Consider the following 21,170-nt stretch of genomic DNA (forward strand, 5'->3'; position numbering starts at 1 on the left):
TGTTTTGAGAACACAGATGACAGACATAAGACAGTGCAGTGGCTAAGTGCCAGACTGTGCAGCCAGTCTGTCTGGGTTGTCTGGGCTCAAATCTCAGCTCTGACATTTATCCCACCTGTGGGACTTTGGGCACATTTCTTTTTTTCTTTTTTCTTTTCTTTTTTTGAGATGGAGTCTTGCTCTGTCCCCCAGGCTGGAGTGCAGTGGCACAATCTCGGTTCACTGCAACCTCCACCTCCCAGGTTCAAGCAATTTTCCTGCCTCAGCCTCCTGAGTAGCTGGGACTACAGGCACGCACCAGCATGCCCAGCTAAATTTTGTATTTTTATTAGAGACGGGGTTTCACCATGTTGGCCAGGCTGGTCTCAAACTCCTGACCTCAAGTGATCCGCCTGCCTCAGCCTCCCTAAGTGCTGGGATTACAGGCGTGAGCCACAATGACCAACAAGGGAAAATTTCTTAACCTCTCTCTGTTTCAGCTTTCCCACCTGTAAAATGGGGATAAAAATAGTACTCACCACATAGGGTTGTTTTAAGGATTAAATAAGAACATGTAAATAAATTAGAAAAATGCCTGGCACATAGCAAGTACATATGTATTAGCTCCCATTAAACCCATCCACTGTGAGCTTATCCCTACCTCAAAATTTCTCCTAGTGGAGAGGTAGTGTTCTTTCTTGCCAAAGCTAATCTTTCCAACTATGCTCTGGGTCTCACCGTCTTCTTCCTTCTCTCATACCTTTCTCTCCCCCTCTTTTTTAAAAATATAATTATGGTATAGTTTCTATACCATAAAATTCGCCCCTTTGAAGTGTGCAATTTGTGCTTTTTAGCACAGCCACAAAGTTATGCAACCATCACCACTATCTAATTCCAGAACATTTTCGTCATCCGCAAAGAAACCCCATCCACATTAGCAGTCCTCATTTCCTCCCAACTACCCTGTCCTACCCAAGACAATCACTTTACTTTCTGTCTCTGTGGGTATGCCTATCCTGAATGTTTCACATAAGTGGAATCATACAATACATGGCCTTTGGTGTCTGGTGTTTTTCAGCATGATGTTTTCAAGATTTGTCCATGTTGTAGCATGATTCAGTACTTTGTTTTTTTTTTAATAGCTAAATAATATTCCAGTATGTGAATATGCTACATTTGCTTCATCCATTCATCTATTGATGGATGCTTGGCTTGTTTTCACTTTGGGGCTATTATGAGTAATGCTGCTATGTACATCATGTACAAGTTTTTGTGTAGACATATATTTTCATTTCTCTTGGGTGTATAACAAGGAGTGGGATTGCTGGGTCATATGGAAACTATGTGTTGTTTTTTTTTTTTTTTGAGACAGAGTCTCGCACTGTCACCCGGGCTGGAGTACAATGGTATGATCTGGGGTCACTGCAACCTCCACCTCCCGGGTTCAAGCGATTCTCCTGCCTCAGCCTCCCTAGTAGCTGGGATTACAGGTGCCCGCCACCATGCCCAGCTAATTCTTTTCACCTTTTTTTTTTTTTTTTATGGAATCTCGCTGTCGCCCAGGCTGGAGCGCAGTGGCACGATCTTGGCTCACTGCAAGCTCTGCCTCCTGGGTTCACGCCACTCTCCTGCCTCAGCTTCCCAAGTAGCTGGGACTACAGGCGCCCGCCACCGCACCCGGCTAATTTTTTTTTGTATGTTTAGTAAAGACGGGGTTTCACCGTGTTAGCCAGGATGGTCTCGATCTCCTGACCTCGTGATCCACCCGCCTCGGCCTCCCAAAGTGCTGGGATTACAGGCATGAGCCACCACGCCCGGCCTAATTTTTTGTATTTTTAGTAGAGACAAGGTTTCACTATGTTGGCCAGGCTGGTCTTGAACTCCTGACCTCGTGATCCATCTGCCTTGGCCTCCCAAAGTGCTGGGATTACAGGCGCGAGCCACCATGCCCAGCTGGAAATTGTGTTTAACACTTTGAAGAACTGCCAAAGAGTTTTCCCCGAGTGTGGTATCATTTCACATTTCCACAAGCAATGTACTAGGATTGCAACTTCTCCACTTCCTTGCCAATACTATCGTCCATCTTTTATTATGGCCATCTTAGTCCTCTCCCCTCTTTCATGTATTTATTTTATTTTATGTACTGGTCCTTGTTCTGTCTATAAATATGCTTAAGCTAAATAAACATTTCCTGACCCTGCTACTCTTCCAACACTATTGACCACGCTTCTCTAATATTTGCTCCCTTGGGTTCTGTGACACCACTTCTCTGTGTACTCCTATTTCTTCCCTGGTTTGTCTTTTTCCCTTCCCATTTAACCTAGGCAGCATTCCTTGGTACTCTGTCCCTCACTAGTCTCTCTCTCTCCCTCCCTCTCTCTCTCTCTCCTGACAACCTCATACTCTCTCAAAACTTCAGTTACATTCAACATGATAATTAGCATCTTTTATGCTTATATGCTGCTTTAAAATTTACAAAGCATTTTTTCATATATTGTCTCAATTGTCATAACAACCCTGCAAGTGAGTAGAGCAGGCATTCACTAATATGACCCTTGTCTTACAGATGAGGAATCAAGATCAGAGGGTTCAGAAGTTCAAGGTCTCATAACTAGAAAGTGTCAGAACCAGAATAAGGGCCGGGCATGGTGGCTCATGCCTGTAATCCCAGCACTTTGGGAGGCCGAGGTGAGTGAATCACCTGAGGTCAGGAGTTCGAGACCAGCCTGGCCAACATGGCGAAACCCCATCTCTACTAAAAATACAAAAAATTAGCTGGGTGTGGTGGTGGATGCCTGTAATCCCAGCTACTCGGGAGGCTGAGGCAGGAGAACTGCTTGAACCCGGAGGCGGAGGTTGCAGTGAGCCGAGATGGCACCATTGCACTCCAGCCTGGGTGACAAAGCAAGACTGTGTCTCAAGAAAAAAGAAAAAAAGAGAGAACCAGCATGAGGACCCAGGATCATCTGAATCCAAGTCACTAAGTGCTCTAGCCACTGCCTTCCTGAAGCCTTTCCTAATCACCCCATGTGGCCGTAGACTTTTCTTCCCTCTAGCATCCGTGAACCTCTTTCACGGAGTGCATTATTCTGCTTTGAGGTGGTTGTGTGCATCTCTTATTCAAATGTATGCTCCTTGAGGGCAAGAACCATATCCTATTTCTCTTTCAACCTCCAAAGCTTCTAGAATGATGAGAGCTGAGCTTATAAAAGGTAACCAAGGCGGGGCTTGGTGGATCATGCCTGTAATCTCAGCACTTTTGGGGGCTGAGGCAGGTGGATCACCTGAGGTCAGGAGTTCGAGATTAGCCTGACCAACGTGGTGAAACACCATCTCTACTAAAAATACAACAAATTAGCTGGGCATGGTGGTGGGCACCTGTAATCCCAGCTACATGGGAGGCTGAGGCAGGAGAATCGCTTGAACCCGGGATTCGGAGATTGCAGCAAGCAGAGATCGCACCACTGCACTCCAGCCTGGGCGACAAGAGCGAAACTCCATCTCAAAAAAAAAAAAAAAAAAAAGGTAATCAAGAATATTTGTAGCATTGAATTGATCATCACCTCCCTGCTTGTTCAGGGAATCTCAGCTTCATCTCCTTCCCATTGGAATGGCTGATTTCATAGCACCAGGATTTTTTGTGCTGTAACATGTCTCAAAACCCTCCAGAAAGATTGAGCTCAGGTGGCCAGTAAACTAGATAATACCTTTGTTACTTTAAGTAGAGATTATTGAGTCCCCTCCCCGCAAAAATGCATTTGAATTGCTCCAGTTCTCTAGTTTGTTTGGTAGTATAGATCAGAAGTGGGTCCACTTGCCTCACTGTTTGAATGGAGTTTGCTGGGGCAAAAAAACCTCTTTTCATCATTTTCAAGATCATGACCCTATTTTTCTAAAACCCCAGATGAAATTTCCTCAGTCTTCACCAAAAATCTAAGAATGGCACAAAAGATTTCTGCCCCAGAGATCTTTTCTTAAGAGTGTTCAACATGTTGTAATACCTTTCCTAAATCCTAACTCCGCACTCATCTTTTTTTTTTTCTTTTGAGACAGAGTTTCTCTCTTGTTGCCCAGGCTGGAGTGCAATGGTGCTATCTCAGCTCATTGCAACCTCTGCCTCCCAGGTTCAAGCAATTCTCCTTGCCTCAGCCTCCCAAGTAGCTGGGATTACAGGCATGTGCCACCACGCCTAGCTAATTTTTGTATTTTTAGTAGTGACGGGGTTTTGCCAAGTTGGCCAGACTGGTCTCGAACTCCTGACCTCAGGTGATCCACCCACTTCGGCCTCCCAAAGTGCTGAGATTACAGGCAGTAAGCCACCACGCACGGCCCCTGTAAACTCATCTTACTAGAGGAAAATATACTTACTTGGGGTGGGAGGTAGCTATTGTAGAAAACTCATTGTCCCACATTGGTCTCCCAAAGGAGGTTTTCTGTTTCAGACCTGTCACGATGTCAGTGGCCTTGTCAAAGTTTAATGCTGCATGACCAACCTGGATTCAGAGGAATAAAAGTTAGAAAAACCAAGTCCTAGGCTGGGTGCGTGGCTCACGCCTGTAATCCCAATACTTTGGGAGGCCGAGGTGGGTGGATCACCTGAGGTCAGGAGTTCGAGACTAGCCTGACCAACATGGTGAAACCCCATCTCTACTAAAAATTCAAAATTAGCTGGGCATGGTGGCGCATGCCTGTAATCCCAGTTACTCGGGAGGCTAAGGCAGGAGAATTGCTTAAACCCGGGAGGCAGAGGTTGTGGTGAGCCAAGATCGCACCATTGCACTCCAGCCTGGGCAACAAGAGTGAAACTCTGTCTCAAAAAGAAAAAAAAAGAAGAAGAAAGAAAGAAAAGAAAAACCAAGTCCTGATAGCTGCCTCTTCTTTCCACCACTTTTAAACTTGTGTGTGAGTGTGAGGGCAGGTAGGAAATCATAAGAAATAACTTCTAATCCATATGCACTATCCTTTGTCTGACATTCGTCTTATGTTTAGTAGGGGAATTAGTGTGTTATTTGGACTCACAATATTGCTGTCCCATCCGGTGAGGAAGAGACGGTAGTTTAGAAAACCCACTTTGCCTAATTCCTCCATCTCCTGTTCCAGGGAAGTCAACAGGTTGTTGAACCAGGAAAAGGCACCTGTCTCCCTGCAGATCCAGTAGAAATAGATCTGAAATCAGCAAGAGAGAACATAGCCTTATTAGGTGACCTTAAAAGTCACATTTATAGAGCCGCAAACTTTAGGCAGCAGGAATGTTCAGAGTTCTGACAATTTTCCTTAGGAACGAGCCTTCCAACATCTTTGGTCAGGGTGATCTTAAACTCCAAATTGAAAAGAAGACCCTGTTCTTATGATAAATCTGTAGAAGTGGATGTCCTGGCCAAGAGAAATGATCACTTATTCTCATAACTCCAGGGATAGGTTGCTCCCTTATCAATTGTAAAGAGCTTAGCCCAAGAAGGCAATAGACTTGTCAGACTCAGGCCAGAAGAAAAGTGATATACGGGATTATACCTTTTTTGTTTTGAGGTTGTGGTCTGCACACTGGAATTTGTACCAGATGGATTTCAAGATAGAAGCAAAGGGGGTGACCCCAATTCCTGCTCCAACCAGCACAGCCACTTCATACTGGAAAACATCCTCACTGGCTGTGCCAAAGGGACCATCCACTTCAATCCTGGCAGAAGACAGAAGATAACGGGCAACTGAAGACTCCCCTCCACCTCCAACCTCAAACATCCTCCCAGAAATATAGTTGTTCCCATGGCTGACTTCTGCATATTTATTATAATCCTATTCTATTGTACCAAACTTAAGATTCAACGAAGAATTGCTTTCTCTTTTCTGCCAGTCTGCATCCTGGTCTGGGACTCTCCTGGTCTCAAGGACCTACCTGGGAATTGGTGAATATTGTTGTTCAAAAGCCCTTATGAGATTTTCTGTCCAGTCCCCTGCTGCTCGGATATGAATGGAGAAGAAATCTTCCTCTGGAGCAGAGGTCAAAGTAAAAGGATGCCATTCCAGGAGAGAGATTGAGGGGCAATTAACAAAGATATACTGCCCCACTTCCATGCTGAAGCCACGCTTGTTCATCTGCAATTCCAAAACTTTGGATGGGTGCATAACAACCTGTGAATGAAGCACATAGACCAAAGAAAGCAAACTCTAATGGCGACAGGGACAGGCAGATAAAGCAAATGAGTGAAGCTGGAGGGCTGGTGACAGTGGTGAACTACAAACACAAGTCCTCTCTAAAGAGGGCAGCAGCTACTTAGCTCCAGACAGTGGTTGCGATATGGAACCATGACAGTGTTATCAGGTTTCCTGATTCTTCAAGAGAAGCAAGAAATAGCTTTTAAAAAATCAAACGAAAGCTTCCATCCAGATTTTTAAATGTTGGCAACCAATTCAACTTTATAAACAAACATTGTGTGCACCAAACAAAATATAGCTGTGAACTAGCTGTGGCCCAGGCTGCCTGTTTGCAACCTCTGACATAGACTCATCCTGATGATTTCGGCCAAGCCCCTCTTTCCCAGTTCTGTCCAGTGCTGGAGGAACTGAGGTATGCCAAACCCAAGTTCTTCTTTTTTTTTTTGAGACAGAGCCTCTCTCTGTCACCCAGGCTGGAGTGCAGTGGCGCTATTTCAACTCACTGCAACCTCTGCCTCCCGGGTTCAAGCGATTCTCCCACCTCAGCCTCCCAAGTAGCTGGAATTACAGGTGGGCACCACCACGCTCAGCTAATTTTTTTTTTTTTTAATTAGAGATGGGGTTTCGCCATGTTGGCCAGGCTGGTCTCGAACTCCTGACCTCAACAGATCTGCCCTCCTTGGCCTCCCAAAGTGCTGGGACTACCACCCACTGTGCCCAGCTTCCAAGTTCCTCTTTCAGGGTGACAACATAAAAATTTAGTTCTGTAGTCCGGTAGAAGATAACTCTTATCACAGCAAGAGGAAAGTGCATATTCTTTACCTTGGTAATCACAACCTTCTGCTGGGAGCGGTAAAACCGGAGGATCCTTTCACAGATATAAAGAATGACCGGTGCAAGGATCCACTTCCAAGACTGCACAGAGACAGGGTTAAGAATGAGATTACACACTAATTTCTTGTTTAGGACTTATTTGTGTAGCAGTTCATCCTTCATTCTTTACTGAGTTCTCCAATGTGTATCATTTTTAAGCTACTAATTTCACCAAATCTGGAAGATGGAAATAGAAAAAATAAAGGACAATGGTTTCGTTTGCTAATCTGTTATTCATAAAACAGACCATTTCCTGAAAATTTACAAGTCTGACCAAGAAGCAGAAGAAAAGCACAGAAATGGAACACATGGTAAATATTCTTATTCTTAAATTACATATAAAATTTAATTTTAAGGCCTGGCACAGTGGCTCATCCTAGCACTTTAGGAGGCCGAGGCGGGCAGACTGCCTGATCTCAGGAGTTGGAGACCCAGCCTGGGCAACATAGCGAAACCCTGTCTCCACTAAAAATACAAAAAATTAGCTGCGCGTGGTGGTGCATGCTTGTAATTCCAGCCACATGGGATGCTGAGGCATAAGAATCGCTTGAACCCAGGAGGCAGCAGAGGTTGCAGTGAGCTGAGATCACACCACTGCACTCCAGCCTGGGCAACAGAGCAAGACACTATCTCCAAAAAAATAAAATAAGATTTAATTTTAAGAATCTAAGACTGTCTTTGAGGACAGCTTGTCCAATCCAAAAAACCAACAGAGAAAGTAGATGTGAAATAGAGGCAGATGTTTAAAAACAAAACAAACACAAAAAAGGGAAAGTATGTGACTGATGCTACTGGTACATAAAACTCAGTACTTATCCATCACCTCCTTTCTCAAGTGCTTAAACATTTAACATAGTAATATCTTTTTTACCTTGTCTACATTTTTTTTAAAGGCAGCTTTTTGGCCAGGTGCAGTGGCTCACGCCTGTGATCCCAGCACCTTGGGAAGCCAAGGCGGGTGGATCACTTGAGATCAGGAGTTCAAGACCAGCCTGGCCAACATGGTGAAACCCCATCTCTGCTAAAAATACAAAAATTAGCCGAGTGTGGTGGTGGGCGCCTGTAATCCCAGACACTCGGGAGACTGAGGAAGGAGAATCACTTGAACCCAGGAGGTCGCAGTGAGCCCAGGTCGCGCCACTGCATTCCAGCCTGGGTGACAGAGTGAGACTCCGTCTCAAAATAAAATAAATAAATAAATAAATAAAGCAGCTTTTCTATCCCTGAGATCTTTGCAAAGCAGCAGTTTGCTTCTACCTGCACAGGAACTACTAAAAATGTACTTCCTAGCAATACTAAATTATGTCCTTTCTTGCACAGTTGCTCAAGTGTGATACATTGGGACTGTGTGAAGTGAGGTTTCTTAAGCTGGTGCAAGCAAATAACTTCCTTGAGTATCTCTAGGGAAGGAAGAGGCAGAGATGGGACAAATCAAACAGAGTGAACATTATGCAATTCAGTGCTATTTCTTATTTGAAGAAAATTCCCCAGCTCAATTTGAGGAAAAACATATTTAAGAAATGGATAATAACAATGTGAAAAAAATATTGGCCTCAGAAATAGTCAGAGTAATAAATGTTAAAACAAGATACCATTTTAGTCTCTCAAATTGAAAAACAATTTTAAGTAATAATGCCCAGCATTAACTGGGATTCAGGGAAATGGGAGTGTTCACGTGGGCATGCAAATTGAACATGCATTTCACATGGGTGAAAATGCAAATTGGCAACATCTTCCCAGAGAGCAATTGAGCAGTACGTCTCAATAGCCTCAAAAGCATTCCTTCTCTTTTACCCTGGAACTTCACTTCTGGGAAATGAAGATAAATAATTAAGGTGTGAAAAAGTATTATGCACGAGTAAAGTAATGGCCACAATGTTTACTTTAAGAAATGATTAAAATGGTATATATACCATACACATATTTTCCTTCTCTTTCTTTCTTTTTCTTTCTTTCTTTCTTTCTTTCTTTCTTTCTTTCTTTCTTTCTTTCTTTCTTTCTTTCTTTCTTTCTTTCTTTTCTTTCTTTCTTTCTTTCTTTCTTTCTTTCTTTCTTTCTTTCTTTCTTTCTTTCTTTCTTTCTCTTTCTTTCTTTTTCTTTCCTTTCTTCCTTCCTTCCTTCCTTGCTTTCTTCCTTGCGTCCTTCCTTTCTTTCTTTCTTTTTTTTTTTTTTTGACAGAGTCTCACTCCGTGCAGTCACACAGTCTCGGCTCACTGCAACCCCCGCCTCCTGGGTTCAAGCAACTCTCCTGCTTCAGCCTCCCAAGTAGCTAAAACTACAGGCATGCACCACCACACCTGGCGAATTTTTGCATTTTCAGTAGAGATGGGGATTCACCATGCTGGCCAGGCTGGTCTGGAACTGCTGGCCTCGAATGATCCACCTGCCTCAGCCTCCCAAAGTGCTGAGATTACAGGCATGAGCCACCACTCCTGGCCAACTATTTTAAAACAAATGTTTCAAGGCCGGGTGCGGTGGCTCACGCCTGTAATCCCAACACTTTGGGAAGCCAAGGCAGGTGGATCACCTGAGGTCAGGAGTTCGAGACCAGTCTGGTCAACATGGCAAAACCCCGTCTCTACTAAAAATACAAAAATTAGCAGGGCGTGGTGGTGCACGCCTGTAGTCCCAGCTACTTGGGAAGCTGAGGCAGGAGAATCACTTGAACCCAGGAGGCAGAGGTTGCAGTGAGCCAAGATCACACCACGGCACTCTAGCCTGAGTAACAGAGGGAGACTGTCTCAAAACAAAACAAAAAATGTTTCAAAGGAAAGCATCCATTATATCAATCAAGGAAAAACATTATTTCCTCTAGGTGGTAGAACTCTATGAAATTTTTTATTTACTTCTAGTATTTTTTGTATTTTCCAAACTTTCTACAATAAATGTATATTATTTTTCTAATTTTTAAATGGGGTGAATATGGAGAGAGTATTTTTTAAATGTTTATGGAAGAAACAAAGCAATACATTCAGGTGGCAAAACTGGTGTTCTCTCTCTTAGAGTATTACACGACCAACCAAAGCAACCCCTAAGTTTTAAGGATACCAAATAGACCAACTATAACTTAACTCAGGTAATAGATGAGAAAAAGACAGAAGCTGATGTGCAAGATAAGACAAGGTATTAACCATCTTAGCTAGTAAGCTTTCCAAATAATCTTTAAATAGCTCCCTATCTTTTTTTCAAGAGAATTAAATTGTTTATTGATTACACATGATAATGGATGATACACAAGCTTCATTCCCATCTATAATTTTATCTGGTACCATTATTCAACGTAGATATATTGCATAGGATGTGCCAACAATTATTTTTATAACCAATAATTCCATGATTTTGCTTGGGTAGTCCCTTTTAATGGTGAACTTCAGGTCACAACAGTAACTATCAATTCAATTACACCAAGGTTTCTGAAGACAATGGCTTCTCCACCCAAGCAGGTTGTATATAAATTCCAAATAGAACCTGGAATCACCCTGAAGGAATTCTAACTTCACACTGTTGGGGAAATTTACCAAGATGGCTTCAGAGTAGACTAACTTTACACAGCACATTAAAAAAAAAAAAGACATTTATTCAGCGTCATGATCAGACTATCACATATAGCAATTTTTTGCATGGGTGCAAAAAAAATCTACATTAAAACCCTTTGTTGGAATGCTTTACACTTTCCATAGAACAGAAACTAAAATAACCTGTTATACAATTAGTCACAAATACAGTCCTCGAGTTTTTTGCCCATACACATGAATATTTGTATAAAACATGTCTTCTTTGTGGCAGCTAGGCCCTGCCACCACTGTGCTTGGCTGAGTTCATGAATCTGTTGTAACCTGTAGCTTCTCTGTCACTTCTCTGGCTCTCCTCTCCTGCTAAGCTTTGATTCCCAATTAACATCTTCTGCCACTGCCATAGCTACTGCTGCTACTGGAACCGCCATAGCCACTGTGGTTTGGTGGTTTGGCAAAGTATTGGCCTCCATCACCCTAGGGGCCAGAGCGTCTGCCCCAAAGTTTCCTCCCTTCATGGGTCCAAAATTTGAATACTGATTGTTGTAATTGCCAAAATCATTGTAGCTTCCACCACCTCCAAAATTGCTTCCACTACCACTGCCAAAGCCGCCTCTGCCTCCCTTGTTACAGCTGTCATAGCTGCCACTCCTGCCATAGCCACTGTCCTGATTTCCACAACCCTGTCCACCACTTCCATAGCCTCTGCTTCCTCCAGAGTAACCAGGGCCGCCTCCTGGATAACCACCATCATTACCAAATCCATTATAGCCATCCCCACTGCCACCATATCCACCACCATCATGGCTGCCACCAAAGCCACCATGACCACTGAAGTTTCCTCCACAACCAAAGTTTTCATTCCCACCAAAACCACCTCCACGACCACTTCGACCTCTTTGGCTGGATGAAGCACTAGCCATCTCTTGCTTTGACAGGGCTTTCCTAACTTCACAGTTGTGGCCATTCACAGTATGGTATTTCGGAATGACAATCTTATCCACGGAGTCATGGTCGTCAAAAGTTACAAAGGCAAAGCCCCTTTTCTTGCCACTGCCTCAGTTATGATTTCAATCACTTCCATTTTTCCAAACTGTTCAAAGTAATCTCTTAGGTGATGTTCTTCCGTGTCTTCTTTAATGCCACCAACAAATATCTTTTTCACAGTTAAGTGGGCACCTGGTCTTTGAGAATCTTCTCTTGAGACAGTTCTCTTTGGTTCCACAACTTTTCCATCCACCTGGTGTGGCCTTGCATTCGTGGCTGCATCCACCTCCTCCACAGTGGCGTATGTGACAAACCCACAGCCCCTGGAGCGCTTGGTGTTTGGATCTCTCATTACCACACAGTCTGTGAGCATTCCCCATCACTCATAATGGCTCCTCAGGCTCTCGTCAGTTGTTTCAAAGCTCAAATCTCCAATGAAGAGCTTCCTCAGCTGTTTGAGCTCTTTAGGAGACTCTGACTTAGACATGATGGAAGGGAGAAGAGAGACTTTAACAATGCTTCTTCGGTGGCGTACACGGGCGGAAAGGCAATAGCTCCCTATCTTTAAGGTCTTCTTGTCTACTAGTCCGCTAATACAGATCCCTGGTTATGATCTTATAATTTCCTCTGACTTTAGAAATGAAATGTGCTATTAACATATCCCAGGTATGTCCTTCCAAAATTACTTTTTTTTTTGAGATGGGGTCTTTCTCTGTCAACCAGGCTGGAGTGCAGTGGTGCCATCACAGCTCACTGCAGCCTCAATCTCCTGGGCTCAAGTGATCCTCCCATCTCAGCCTCCCATGTAGCTGGAACCAGAGTCGTGCACCACCATGCCCGGCTAATTTTTTAATATTCTGTAGAGACAAGGTCTTCCTATGTTGCTCAGATTGGTCTCGAACTCTTGAGCTCAAGCAATCCTCCTGCCTCAGCCTCCCAAAGTGCTGGGATTACAGGCATGAGCCACTGTGCCCCACCCAAAATTACTTTTTTTTTTAACTTCTATTTTAGGTTCAGAGGTACATGTGCAGTTTGCAGGTAAACTACATGTCACAGGGGTTTGGTGTACAGATTATTTCATCACCTAGGTAATAAGCCTACTACCCATTAGATAGTTTTTTGATCCTCTCTCTCCACCCTTTCTCCATTCTCAAGTAGGCCCCGGTGTGTTATTCCCTTCTTTGTGTGCATATGTACTCAATGTTTAGCTATCACTTATAAATGAGAACATGTGATATTTGGTTTTCTGTTTCTACATTAGTTTGCTTAGGATAATGGCCTCCAGCTCCATCCATCTTGCTGCAAAGGACATGATCTTGTTATTTTTTTATGGCTGCGTAGTATTCCATGGTATATATGTACCACATTTTCTTTATCCAGTCTACCATTGATGGGCATTTAGGTGGATTCCATGTCTGCAGTTTTGAATAGTGCTGCAATGAACACACAAGTGCATGTGTCTTTGTCATAGAATGATTTATATTCCTTTGGGTATATACTCAGTAATGGGATTGCTAGGTCAAACGGTAATCTGTTTTCAATTATTTGAGGAATTACCACACTGCTTTCCACAATGGCTGAACTAATTTATGTTTCCACCAGCACTGTATAAGTGCTCCCTTTTCCTTGCAACCTCACCAACATCTGTTCTTTTTTGACTTTTTAATAATAGCCATTCTGACTGGCGTGAGATGGTGTGTCATTGTGGTTTGGATTTGCATTTCTCTAATGATCGGCGATGTTGAGCATTTTTTCATATGCTTGTTGGCTGCGTGTGTGTCTTCTTTTGAAAAGCGTTTCTTTATGTCCTTTGCCCACTTTTTTTTTTTGAGACTTTACACACTTTGTTATGGGATAATTTGTGTTTTTTTGTTGTTGTTGTTAATTTGTTTAGGTTCCTTATAGATGCTAGATATTAGACCTTTGTCGGATGTGTAGTTTGCAAATATTTTCTCCCATTCTGTAGGTTGTTTGTTTACTCTCTTGGTAGTTGCTTTTGCTGTGCAGAAGCTCTTTAGTTTAATTAGATCCCATTCATCAATTTTCATTTTTGTTGCATTTGCTTTTGGTATCTTCATCATGAAATCTTTGCCAGGGCCTATGTCCTGAATGGTATTGCCTAGGTTGTCTTCCAGGGTAGTTGTCTTCTACTGTGTTTATAGTTTGGGGTTTTACATTTAAGTCTTTAATCCATTTTGAGTTGGTTTTTGTATATGGTGTAAGGAAAGAGTCCAGTTTCAATCTTCTTCATATGGCTAGCCGGTTATCCCAGCACCACCTATTGAACAGAATCCTTTCCCCATTGCTTATTTTTGTTGACTTTGTTAAAGATCACATGGTCATGGATATGCAACATTATTTCTGGGCTCTCTATTCTGTTCCATCAGTCTGTGTGTCTGTTTTTATACCAGTACTATGCTGTTTTGGTTGCTGTAGCCTTGTTGTATAGTTTGAAGTTGGGTAACATGATGCCTCCAGCTTTGTTCTTTTTGCTTAGGATTGCCTTGGCTATTTGGGCTCTTTTTTGGTTTCATATGAATTTTGAAATAGTTTTTTTTTTCTTACTCTGTGAAGAATGTCATTGGTAGTTTGGTAGGAATAGTGTTGAATCTGTAAATTGATTTGGGCAGTAGGGCCATTTTAATGATATTGATTCTTCCTATCCATTAGTATGGAATGTTTTTCCATTTGTTTGTGTCATCTCTAATTTCTTTGAGCAGTGTTTTGTAACTCTCATTGTAGAGATCTTTCACCTCCCTAGTTGGCTGTATTCCTAGGTATTTTATTTTTTTTGTGGCTATTGTGAATGGGATTGCATTCTTGATTTGGCTCTCAGCTTGGGTGTTGTTGGGGTATAGCAATGCTACTGATTTTTGTATATTGATTTTGTATCCTGCAACTTTGCTGAAGCTGTTTATCAGATCTAGGAGCTTTTGGACATAGACTATGGGGTTTTCTAGGTATAGAATCATATTGTCTGCAAGCAGGGATAGTTTGACTTTTTGTCTTCCTATTTGGATGCCTTTTATTTCTTTCTCCTGCCTGATTGCTCTGGACAGGACTTCCAGCACGATGTTAAATAGGAGTGGTAAGAGAATGCATCCTTGTCTTGTTCCAGTTTTCAAGGGGAATGCCTCCAGCTTTTGCCCATTCAGTATGATGTTGGCTGTGGGTTTGTCATAGATGGCTCTTGTTATTTTGAAATATGTTCCAGCAATGCCTAGTTTGCTGAGACTTTTTCATATGAAGGAATGTTGAATTTTATTGAAAGCCTTTTGTGTATCTACTGAGATGATCATATGATTTTTGTCTTTAGTTCTCTTTATGTGACGAATCACATTTATTGATTTGCATATGTTGAACCAAACTTGCATCCCAGGGATAAAGCCTACCTGATCGTGGTGGATTAGCTTTTTGATGTGCTGCTGGATTCAGTTTGCCAGTATTTTGTTGAGGATTTTTTCATCAATGAATGATCATCAGGGATATTGGCCTGAAGTTTTCTTTTTTCGTTGTATCTCTGCCACGTTTTGGTATCAGGATGATGCTGGCCTCATAGAGTGAGTTAGGAAGGAGACCCTCCTCCTCAATTTTTTTTGCAATAGTTTCAGTAGGAATGGTACCAGATCTTCTTTGTACATCTGGAAGAATTTGGCTGTGAATCTATCTGGTCCTGGGCATTTTTTAGTTGTAGGCTTTTTTGTTACTAATTCAGTTTTGGAACTCAATATTGGTCTGCTCAGGGATTAAATATCTTCGTGGTCTGGTCTTGCGAGGTTGTATGTGTCCAGGAATTTATCCATTTCTTCTAGGTTGTTTTTTTTTTTTTAGTTTGTGTGCATAGAGATGTTCATAGTAGTCTCTGAGGGGTTTTTTTTTTTAATTTCTGTGTGGTCAGTCGTAATGTCCTCTTTGTCATTTCTGATTGTGTTTTTTGGATTGTCTCTCTTTTTTCTTTATTAGTGTAGCTAGTGGTCTATTCTTTATTTGTGTAGCTAGCATTCTATCTATCTTATTAGAAAATTACTTTCTAAATAGGTAATATATGTATATGGTACAAAATCTGAAAGTACAACAGTACAATAGTAAAAAGCAAATCCTCCTGCCCCTCCAGATCCCCAGAGGTAATGTTATTATTTTGTGAATTCTTCTGGAGAACATGCATTTAAATGATCTTTTCAATGCAAATGATAGGAGACTCTACACACTGCCCTGCCTTTTGCATTTAACATCTCAGAGACTGGTCCCTATTAGTGTCTATGGTACTGTCTCTTTCGTTTTACTGGTTGCAGACTATTCCACTGCATGAAAGTCCCAAAATGTAACTAGTTCCCCACTGATGGACACTTGTTTCCAATCTTTTTTTCTATTCAACAATGCTGTAATGAATAACTTAATGCATGTAATTTAACACATATTTAAGTATATTTGTGGAATAAATTGGAAGTCGAGTTTTAAACCTTAATTGCTACTGCCAAATCACTCTCTACAAGCAGTTGTATAGGTTTACACTCTCACCAGCAATGCATAAGAGCATTTTTCCACACTTGTCAACACCATACATTAGCAGGTTTTTTTATCTTTGCTAATCTGTTAGGTTAACAGATTCTTGTAGTTTTATTTGGCATTTTTTTCCATTATGAATAACATTAAGCATCATTTCATATATTTAAGATAAGGATATATCTCCATTTCTGAGATTATTCTGTTCACATCTTCTATTTCTTTTTTTATCATGTTATTAGGCTTTTTCTTATTGATTTCTAGGAGTTATTTATATATTAGAAAATTAGTCCATGCCCTGTGAGTTGTAAATACTTTTCCTACTTGGTAATTTTTTGTCTATCTTTATTTACAATGGGAATTTTTCTTTGTTTATTCGTTTGTTTATTTTGACACAGGATCTCACTGTCACCCAGGCTGGAGTGCAGTGGAATGATTACAGCTCACTGCAGCCTCAACCTCCCAGGCTCAAGTAATCCTTTCACCTCACCCTCCACACCACCATGCCCAACTAATTTTTGTATTTTTTGTAGAGATGGGGTTTTGCCATGTTGCCCAGGCTGGTCTCAAACTCCTGGGCTCAAGCAATCCACCCACCTCAGCCTCCCAAATTGCTGGGATTACAGGTGTGAGCCACTGTGCCCGGCCCGATGGGGATTTCTTTTGCCATGCAAAATTATCTCTTCTTTTATGGCTTCAGGGTGGTTTATCTTATTTAGAAACATGTTCCTCCACTTCAGTATTAGAAAAAAACTTCCCACGTGGTCTTAAAGTGCTTTTATGGTTTTTTTGCTTCATGTATCCTCAATTCATATTTTAGTGCAAGGCGTGAAATGAAGATATAGCTTTTTTCCCAGATGATGATCTTATTGTGCTAAAAATTATTCATTTATCCTTTTCCTGCTGAATTAAAATGCCAACTTTAGAAGACTTTTTGTTTTATATATTTTTCCTGTTCCAGATGAGAACTAAGCTATTGCTCTTAATCCTGAATCTGATTTAAAGACCTTAATCATTCTCAGAGTACTTTGAGGCACCACAAATCAACCTTCCCCTTCCATTTACTCCTCAATATAACCTATTTTGTGAGCAAGCAAAGGTAAATAATAATATCCACAAGAATTACCCTGGGGCACACCTTGAGTTCCCTAGAACACAGTTTCATAATCACCCAGTATCTAACAAAAATTTCCAAGCATATTCTTAGAACACCAAAGAAAGCCCACTTCAAGAATGCTTTATTTCCCCCCAGAATTTGACTGGAATATCACAGCTGAGCTTTGGGACAGTATAGTGGTCAAGAGTTCAAACCTTTGGAATCCAAAAGGCCTGGGTTTGTATTCAGGCTCCACTACTTATTTACTGTAAGAGCTTGTCAGTTTACTTAATCTCTTGGAATCCTGTCCTTTTGTTTCAAAATTTAGACAAAAAAGAAGTAATATCTCATAGGTTATTGCTATATATAAATGAAATAATCTATATTATGCAGCAAGGCTGGCAGATGATAAACACAATTAATAATGTGGGCTATCATTATTACCTTTGCAGAGGGTCTCACAACATGCAAGAACTATTAGTTTTTTCTCTTCAAGATCCCCTTGTAATTGCCTGTTGCCAGTGATACTGGAAGTTTCTTAAAGGTAGGAACCCCATAGATATCCTTCATAAGACCCAGCACAGGACTGAACTAATAATAATGACGATAATAACAATAAGAGTAATAATAAGAATAATAACAGTAACAGCTCCTAACAAGAGTCTGTCCTTGCCCGTAGGGCTCTTACCTCAGGGGGATGCCCTTCAAACTTAGGGCGCCTACAGTGGGAGTCACGATCATCCCACATCTCAAAAGACTCAGCACACTTGCGAGGATGACTCTCATTCATGCTCTCCTCTGTTTGACCCCGGACAATTCCACTGAAATAGACAAAGAAGGATGGTTTGGGACAAAGAATTATGCAAGGTCAGGGGCTGGGGCATGAGAATGAGGGTTCGAGGATCTTACCCAATGCCGTGAATCCCTAAGCCAAGGATATAGAAGATAAAAAGGTGGTGAGTATACCAGAAGACTTCAAAATAACTCCTCCGGATGAACTCAGTAGCTGAAGTTACCATGAGAATCAAGGCTATTGTCATGATCACTCCAGTGAGACCAGCAATGCTGGTGAATGTCACATACTCCACTGTCTGTGAGAGGAGAAATGTCAGCCTGACACAATGTCCACCTGTGCACTTCCTGCTCATAACCAGATCTCAGATGCTTTGCTAGAAAGTCAACTCACCGTGTTTCGGGACTGGATGGGATTTAGCCAAGAACCCCCCTTTTTCTCATCATGAGATAGGCTGGAGAGAATGGAGGCAAGGGAGCCATCTGTGGCCTGTCGGCTTCTGCTATAGCAGTCAAAGTTAAACAGGTGTGCAATGATGTGAATAGCTAAATGGAAAGATGAAAAGAAATGTTAAGAGGCATCTCAGCAACATCATGGCAGGTGTGCCCCACTAGACTAGAAGAATCCTACATTATAGTGCTTAGCAGAATGCTGAGTGCACAGAAGGTGCCCAATAAACCCTCGATTGCGGAGAGATCTTTTTTATATTTACTCTGTTCCCAAAGGAATAGAACTTAAGCTCCATGAAAACAGGCCAAGAACAGTGCCTGACAAATAGTGCCCAGTGCTCGATAAATATTTTTTGAATGTGCATATGGATGGATGAATGAAGCAAGATTCTGAATGCCCTGGAGTCTGCAGATTCATGGATTGCCTGAGTTACCTGTATGTAGGCAGATCATATAGGCCACCAGCTTGTGGAAGGTGAGGTTGTGATCCAATTGCTTTCTCAGTGTGCGGCTGCAAAACTACAAATGTAAAATGATCATGGTCAGATGTCGCCAGCCAGCTTTATTAAATTCACTAACCCATAACCAATATGTCTTGCATATAGCATGCCAATACTCACCCGCCCTAACCCACCCCCTTAGCTACCAAAGGAGACTTCTAGCTTCCATTCCTAGGAGCATGGTGTTGGACTGTCCTACTGAGGAGTCTGGGGTCTCCTTCTTTAATGTGAAAGTTGACTTAGGAGTGGTTGGGACTCACTGAGCAGGTGCCCCTCAGGAAGGACAGCAGATTGCGACACACGGGAAGCAGGATCAGCATGCTGTTAAAATTCAAGCAGAGAGCAGACGCTCGGGCACAGGCCAATGTTGACTACAGCAGAGGAGAAAAAGAGACCATCAGCTGCTTCATTTCACCATCTAGCACGTGAGCAACTGACCCAGCCCACTCATCTGAGGCCTGCAAATGAACAGGGCTACAGCTGCCTCTCCTCTCTCTCAGTAGCTAACACCATCAGGCCAGGCTCTGTTTGCAAAATACATAAAACATACTGAATTTAATATTGAGTTGAGAAATTCCCATGACAGTAGTTGGGAAATATTTGACTACATTTATTAACATGAAAGAGAATAGGATTTAATGATTACATGTTAGCAAAACATTCTATGGCTGTAACATTTTACTTAATACTCTTTATTATAATTTTGTTATTTGTCACTTGTAAAAGAGTCCTAAGGATCAGATATAGATATAGATATAGATATAGATATAGATATATATTTTTCTTTTTGAGACAAGGTCTGGCACTATTGCCCAGGCTGGAGTGCAGTGGCGAGATATCGGCTCACTGCATCCTCTGCCTCCTGGGCTCAAGCCATCCTCCCACCTCAGCCTCCTGAGTAGCTGGGACTACAGGCGTGCACCACCATACCCAGCCAATTTTTGTATTTTTGGTAGAGACAGGGTTTTGCCATGTTGCCCAGGCTGGTCTGGAACTCCTGAGCTCAAGAGATCTGCCTGCTTTGGCCTCCCAAAGTGCTGGGATTACAGATGTGAGCCACCATGCCTGGCCAAGGATCATATATACCTTTATTTGCATTTTAAATAAAGCTCATACTTAGAGGTACAATTACAGATGGTATTTTATTCTTTTCTGTATTTTCTAATATTGCAGTTATAAGCACATAAGAGTTGTATAATAAAAACACTTAAAATTTTTAACCAATTCTATTTAAGATGTCTTTAAAAATTGAATAAAGTTAGTCAAGACTAGCAAACCTCTTAGAGCAAAATTTTTAAACAGGTAGATATTTGAGAAGGGAGAACTTCAGAGGAGCAAAATTTTAAGCTGATTTCCTTGGGTGGCCAGGCAGCATAAATCAAGAACAACCTGATCCAGCAGTAGAAGCTGCTAGCAAAGGAGACAAGGAATCAATGCTTCAAAGAAGCATTTAGCCCAAAAAAACAGGCCTTACTAGGTATAAGCTGGACAGAATATGCTTAACTCCATGGCAGCTAAATCTGACTTCTCTCCTCAACTCTGTACAACTGGTCTCTGAGTCTACTTCATGAACTTGGGACTGCTATGGAGTGTGACAATGTTGTAGTAGAGGAGCTGACAGCAGCAGCCAGGCAATTTTTGTTGCACTTCTGCTGACTGGCCAGCCTTACATTGTGTGCCTGTCAAAGACTTTCTAAAAGGAGGGGTATGGGTTAAGGTTAACAATTTCTTGGGCTTTTTGTAATTATCTATGAAGCACAAAATTGATTTTTCCTTATATCGTAAACCCAGGAACATGTGATGTTAGTTTAATAAGCCAGGACAAGATCTGTCTAGTATCTATAATGGCTAAGAATGTCAGGCAATGTGGTGAACAAAAGCTGCCCTACTGTTTTCCATTTCTGGCTTTTCCACATGACCTGTGTTTTCTCCCTCTGCTGAGTCACGCTCTGACTGTTTTTGGTACAGACAGCCTGTTCCACTTCTGAGTAAATTTCCTCTGCTCATCTCAGAGATCCTGCATTTCCACATTGGTTCCCACTACTTGCTTATTTGAATCACAGAGATTTCTTAAAGCTAAAATTGGCAAGTGAATTGAAAATATAGGACTATAATTTCACAGTTCCATATTCTGTGGTGGCTATCTGTATAGGATGAATTCTTTTTAGAGAAAACATTTTTTCCTCATTGCAGCACATTTAAATACGCCAATGTATGTTCATTTCTCTAGATCTCCACTCACTGGTGTTATAATTGAACTCCTGCTGTCATTAATGCATAATTGACTATGGATTTAAACTTCTTCCTCTGCTGCTTATCTGCTCTACT

The 21,170-nt window shown here is 41.7% G+C and overlaps 1 protein-coding gene and 1 pseudogene across 1 annotated transcript in view; both read right to left on the minus strand.

Annotated features, from left to right (window-relative positions):
* Positions 1–21,170, minus strand: part of NOX1 (NADPH oxidase 1) — a 39,178-nt gene that overhangs the window by 959 nt on the left and 17,049 nt on the right. Inside the window, exons 4-13 of the mRNA XM_003810393.7 lie at positions 19,103–19,213; positions 18,777–18,861; positions 18,287–18,438; positions 18,010–18,191; positions 17,789–17,921; positions 6,952–7,044; positions 5,870–6,105; positions 5,491–5,653; positions 4,999–5,145; positions 4,348–4,472 (exon numbers count right to left, since the gene is read on the minus strand). Coding sequence (XP_003810441.2) covers positions 4,348–4,472; positions 4,999–5,145; positions 5,491–5,653; positions 5,870–6,105; positions 6,952–7,044; positions 17,789–17,921; positions 18,010–18,191; positions 18,287–18,438; positions 18,777–18,861; positions 19,103–19,213 — 1,427 coding nt within the window. The remainder of the gene's footprint in view (positions 1–4,347; positions 4,473–4,998; positions 5,146–5,490; positions 5,654–5,869; positions 6,106–6,951; positions 7,045–17,788; positions 17,922–18,009; positions 18,192–18,286; positions 18,439–18,776; positions 18,862–19,102; positions 19,214–21,170) is intronic.
* Positions 10,237–11,988, minus strand: LOC103784753 (heterogeneous nuclear ribonucleoprotein A1-like; annotated as a pseudogene).

This window comes from Pan paniscus, chromosome X (genome assembly GCF_029289425.2).
Source record: "Pan paniscus chromosome X, NHGRI_mPanPan1-v2.0_pri, whole genome shotgun sequence".
Lineage (NCBI taxonomy): Eukaryota > Metazoa > Chordata > Mammalia > Primates > Hominidae > Pan > Pan paniscus.